General features: G+C 37.7%; 1 protein-coding gene across 1 annotated transcript; it reads left to right on the forward strand.

Annotated features, from left to right (window-relative positions):
- The first annotated feature begins 2,175 nt into the window (after window positions 1–2,175).
- On the forward strand, window positions 2,176–5,622 carry LOC140923611 (tetratricopeptide repeat protein 4-like). The gene is made up of 4 exons (XM_073373684.1): window positions 2,176–2,254; window positions 2,971–3,132; window positions 4,542–4,619; window positions 5,531–5,622. The coding sequence occupies exons 1-4, from the start codon at window positions 2,176–2,178 to the stop codon at window positions 5,620–5,622; spliced, it is 411 nt and encodes a 136-aa protein (XP_073229785.1).
- Window positions 5,623–5,933: the final 311 nt, after the last annotated feature.

Raw genomic sequence — 5,933 nt, forward strand, 5'->3', positions numbered from 1 at the left:
TAACTTCGTAACACTCTCATTGCGTCATTCTAATTGCGCTAGGTTTTGCAATTGTAGCTGGCGCAAAAATTTTCAAACGATTTTCGTATGACTGTAAACGGGCCAATAAATACTCAAATCACAGGGCACTCGGGATTGTAGGAATCCCTTATGTCTTTTAATTTATCCCGTTTTCTTTTCCCGTCTTTAAGCGTTAAAAAACATAAGTGCTAATAGGATCATTTCTAAATGTTTTCTCCCATACCAAGAGCCATTTTAGGATCGATTTCCGCTATTGCCAATACTTTCTGTAGTTACAAATTTGGATTATGACCTCTGAAGCGGACACCACTGGTGAGGGAAAGTGCCGCGGGTGTCCGCTTAATGAACGTTTGTTTTTCACTGCCACGCCATCAAAAACAGAGATCAAAACAATTCCAATTCCTGATGAAGATCTTGATGGTTAAAACTTTGTCATAAAGTATCCCTGGAGGATCATCCTCCAATATTGAATATTGATGATCATTCAGCGACTACAAATTGTCTGGCAAAGCGCGTCAAATGGATGCAGCTTACAATTTTTCTGTTTCTGGGAGCCATACCTGTGTCTGAAGATTGTGGGTTGTTAGATAAGATTGGCATGGCAGGTAAAGGTGACTTTCAATACTCGATTCACAGCAAATATTTACCGAAATAGGTTCGAATCTGAAAACCTTGCTTAAAAGCAGGAAGTTAGAAATTTGATAATGACCAAATTTATTAAAAGCGCACGTGATACAAATGTGTATATAAGAGCTTTTTGTATTTGCTCACCGAGACAAGAACAGTAGGTCCTATCAATACATTGCAGTTACAGCAAGAGGTAAGTTGAGGTAAGGTTGAAGAAGATGAACTGCGGAACTTTAAATTTTTTCCGTACCCGAATTAATATTTGGTAAGCCCCGTACAAAGCTGGCCGGAAAAATAGAAGCATCGAAAAGATATATTCATTCTCAGTTTCTCGGTTTCTCGGTTTCTCGTCGAACACGGTCAATTTTCAACTTGATAAACGAACAGTTTCTACGGCTCTAAAAGCCTTTATATGAATCTGTTTAATCTCCAACCTGGCGCTACCTAAGGATACTATTGACTCAGGACAAAAAGTTGGAATAGTTTCTCATGAATGCGGCAAAGCGTACATCGAAGAAACGGGAAAATGCATTCGTGAACGGATTGAGGCCGAAAAAGAGAGTGGCATAGCTTTCACTAACTCGGACCTCAGCTGTTTCTAAACACAGTAAACACATAAATACGACCGGGCAGTATCCGCATTGGGTCCTTTTGACCCTCGTAGGTAATCCTCTGTTGTAAAAGAGACTATCCGCATACGATTTCACTCTAACAACATCAATAGAGACAGTGGAATTATATTGCGATTCCAGAAGCGTGGATGCCCACAATCAGACACCGCACAGAAACCTCGGGAACGAGGTTGACCACAGCAGCCGATCGGTACAACAGTGGCCAGTTGCTATTCCTGAACACTAATGACACTAAGGATGGAAATCAAAAACCCATGAGTGAGGTACGAAATGTGCCCATCACTAAAAATCACGGATAACAGTGACGCATAGCAAATTGTACATTATCGGCTGATGAAGACCAGTAGTAAGCGGTCGAAATGGTTATTGTGAGACAAACGATAAACAACCCCTTGGGTATCATTCACAACAATAATACTGAGATGTAGTGTTATTTTGGCTACCGTGTTTGCACTTATACATAGGCTCATTTAATATTAGAGTGAGTCTTATTTTATTGCCAATGGTATTTACGTTTGAAATGAAAAAGGTGAGATCGAGATAAACCAAGCCGAAACGGAATGATTAGATAGGCAAGTCGTATAAGCGTCGGCACTGTAAGTTTCATTTTCGAATGGGTTGCTCGCAGATAGTTTACACTAAGGTTTTTAAAAAAAATGTAAAATGAAAAATATCTATCTTAAAAAGACATCGTAAACGTTTGCTCAATATATACGTCGGTTAAATGATTACATTTTTCTAGCACTTTTTGGCAAATATATATTGAATGTTTTCGTTTCTTTTTTGTTTCTTTTTCTGACTTTTGTTAAACAGAGCTTGAACCGAAGAAAAGAGACGGCTACTCACTGATCCGGACAGAAGTCACAGAAGGCGAAAAATTTCCAGAAAAAATCTCATGGCGGCGAGTTCGGTCGAAAATGACGTCACATCACCTAACAAAGGCATACTCGATTTTGACAAAGAGACCATACTTGGTAAGAAATTGCTATATTTTTGAATCGGTAATCCGTCTTTTAACTGCAGGGCATTTTTGGTTAAGCGCTTGAAAGGTTATGTGTTTTACAGTATTAAACTGCTAACACACATTCTAACCCGGCCTCCGAAAATGGCCACGTCCATACAATGGCTTTCTCTCGGGGGCAACCAACGAAAATATAGTTCAAAACCACTTAAACATAGCATTGTTAAACGTGTTTTAGTATTTAAACGGTAGATATAGGCATATTTTTATCCCCCAAAAATTTTTCATCTGTTCAGATTTCCTAGCTGGAAGTCTTGTGATTCGAAAATTATAGACAACAAAACTTACCTTTTCGAAAATTTCAGCCAGAAAAAAGGCTCCCGAAAATTGTAGGTGACCTTTTTAGGGTAAAAATCCGTTAAAAATGGGCAATTATAGCATTTTTTAGAAGTTCGAAAATCCTAGGAGAGGCAGACTTGCAAGAAGTTTGCAAAAAATGTTCAGAAAATTCTAGATCTCAAATCGTCTTCCGAACAGATATTTTCCGAAAATTGTCGTTGGGTGCCCCTGATCTCTTCGAAACAGAGGAGAAAAAAAAGAAGAAAACACTTAAAACAGACTTTCAAAAGACACGAACATTACCTAATAGAAATGCCATATCTTGCCATGGCTCAAACGCCACTTGGCTCTCATAGCAGACTAAACCTAACTCAAGTCCTCTTTGTTTAGCAATAGCAGAAGTGTACTTTCAAGAAGGCAACAAGGAATACCGGAAAGGAGAACTCAGGAATGCCATATACTTCTACACTGAGGGAATTAACGTGAGCTGCGAAGATGACGAACTTAATGCAAAGCTCTACAGCAACAGAGCAGCAGCTCATTTTTGTTTGGGTGAGTTCATGTGCGCAGTTCATGCTAAAAATTGTAACTACGTCGGGAGATCTCTACGGGCATTTGCAAAATGACAAGTTGAAGGCAAGCCGCTGTAAAATACCACACAGATCTGACGCGAATGTTTTTTCGAGTCTGGTGAGATGAAATATGCCTATTCTTAATGTTCATTTTAATACTTCCTTGTCAGTTCTAGCATTTTTGACCAAGTAAATTGAAGGAAAGTTTTATGTTAATGAGAACAATGTTTCATCCAACTTACAGACACTCGTTAAATATGTATTTTCTCTTCTTTCATGTTTTCCTCATACATTATCAATCAATTTTACAGTTGCTAAGTTAAGGAATTTTGAAAAGGTTATTAACATACGCGAAGAAATTTAATGAGTCGACGGACCTGAAATATTTGATGTGTGACGAACCACGAAACCAAAAAAAAATTGATGAAACCGTCATAAGAATGGATGAAAAGAGAAAAACTGCAGACAAGTGCCAATCAAAAGAACTTTGATGGTCTGAGTTACTTTGTCGTGAATGAACCGCCTGGCAGCAAGAGAGAAAACCGAAGCAAACTTGGAAACAAAAATTTAACTTAAAACAACAACAACAGCAATAACAACGCTAAGCACACTAGAACTGAAAATTTGTAAATTTAAACCATTTAATCGATGTCAAAAAAGAATGTTATTGAGGACGATTTAGCTTGGGTCACTGCTTATGGAATCCTCAAACCGAACATGCTCCATTTTCAAGGCCCTGATTAAAGATATGGAAATGAAAATTACAGAGAAATTGTACTCACACAACAGAAAACGAAGGTTGTTAACCTTCTCTGTACAGTTTTTGTTCTATAAAGAATGTATTATTATTGTTATTTTTCCGGAACGAAGGTGACACATCAACGGACAGTGAACTTTTAAAAAGTGCGGCTTCGATTGAGCCCCAAAGATCGATTTTCTGCGACAAAGCCGTTAGTATCGTACCCACTGGCTTAGGTTTCCTAAAATTAGTGAATTGCATAACATTAACAATTATATAATTATTCTAGGTTTCTGTTACTACGTCTTATTAACAATTAAGCACTGAGTTGGACAATTTAAGGCCTTCATTTGACATCATACAATGTTTTTGATGTCTGTTAAATTCAATGACGAAAGCGAAGTCTTTTCTAGCAACACGTGATCACAGCCATCACATGCGGAGAACACTGAATTTTAACTATATAAACAGTAAAAAGTTGCTTTGATTTCCCGTAACACAATCTATATTATAGGGGTTTGTTGCTTCCTCGCTATAATGACTGCACGATTTTTCCCATCTTCCAACAGCGCCAGCGCTTTTTTTTTTTTTTACACATAAATATAAAAGTACAATTATTTTAAAAATTAAAAGTTCTCTTTCCTCAACAGGAAATAACCAGGAAACCTTGAATGACGCCAAAGCAGCCATAAATTTGGAACCAACTTTTATTAAACCTATAGTTAAAGGTAAAGGCTCTTTTCACGGTGGGTTTTGTTTGCATTTTGGGTCAGTCTGTGTTCTAGATATTTTGAGTTAATGTCAGTAATTTCTAAGAACTAGATTAAATATGTGCGGGAGATCAATATGGGCGTTTACATTGGCGAGCTGGGGGCGAGCCATTGTAAAGCCCATACAGATGGCACACGAATATAATGCTGTCTATTGTGCTTGTGAAATGTAACAATATGAGTAGAGATCTGTATCAAAAGTTAATGAATGCTGATTAACTGAGCTGGATTTTTTTCGTTTGTTTTTGTTTTTTCATCAAAAGTTTTTGTTATTTCTACTGATAAATAATTCATCAACCCAGTTCAGTTGATTTTCCTTGAGGTTTACGGAGGTGTAGATACTACCTATTGATTGTTCATAGCTTTGTTGAACAATTGATTTTACAAATAAATGAAAACTGAAATTGAGGGATTTTACGTGAAAATAAAACAAACAGAAAAGCGGGATAACTAAACAGATAGAACATTTGAGCGTCCAGTCATTGTTTAAAGTATTTTTATACCGGCTGGAATCATCATCATACGACAAGAAAAGGCAGCTTTTTAAAGGCGATGCCAGAGCTATTTTTTCCGTTCGAACTAAGAAAGCCGAGTGGTTGGATTTTCTAATAATAATAAAGTGTGTAGTGTGTAGTTGTTACCAGGGGAAAGCTATTTCAGTTGTTATTTTACTACAACACTGATACCTAACTTCTAGAGACCGCGGCCTTGGATTGTACAAGTTAAGGCTACCATGATGTTTTGTCAGAGACCTTATCGTACCTGCGTGCAGTGGTTTCTCTGGGCCGGACGCTGCGACACTACTGCACACAGGGTATCAGATTCTAGAACGAGGAAGACATATTATGCCCTAAATGTTTATTTTTTAGGAGCGAGTGCTTGTGTAAAACTTCATCTCTACGAAGAAGCCATAAACTGGTGTGTCAAGGGATTGGAAGTATCCTTTTTTGTGACATTCTAAAGGACCTCCATATCGGATTTTAATGAAACTATGCAAATGGTTTACATTGTAAAGGCGAAGCAGATTTCATGCTTGATGTGTAAATCATTTTATAATTAACCATTGTGCTGCTGTTGGCCCTGTTTCTTTCACAAATTTTAACCATACAATATTCTGGGAAAAACGATTTTGCACATTTAATTCATTTCTAGACGGCAGCAAAAGACTGTCACAAACTGGCACCAAAGTCTGTTTTAATGGTCCTTATCGTTAGTCAGAACTCTCAGGGGCGTAGCGGGAGGTTTAAAGGTGTGCGCACGGCAAGAAAGGTT

Source organism: Porites lutea, chromosome 13 (genome assembly GCF_958299795.1).
Source record: "Porites lutea chromosome 13, jaPorLute2.1, whole genome shotgun sequence".
In the NCBI taxonomy this organism is placed as follows: Eukaryota; Metazoa; Cnidaria; class Anthozoa; order Scleractinia; family Poritidae; genus Porites; species Porites lutea.

Bases quoted from the DNA above. Each gene is read 5' to 3' on its own strand.
- LOC140923611 (XM_073373684.1), top strand. From the start codon at position 2,176: ATGGCGGCGAGTTCGGTCGAAAATGACGTCACATCACCTAACAAAGGC. The intron at 2,255-2,970 runs GTAAGAAATTGC...CTCTTTGTTTAG, and splicing joins TGACAAAGAGACCATACTTG to CAATAGCAGAAGTGTACTTT. The intron at 4,620-5,530 runs GTAAAGGCTCTT...TTTATTTTTTAG, and splicing joins TATTAAACCTATAGTTAAAG to GAGCGAGTGCTTGTGTAAAA.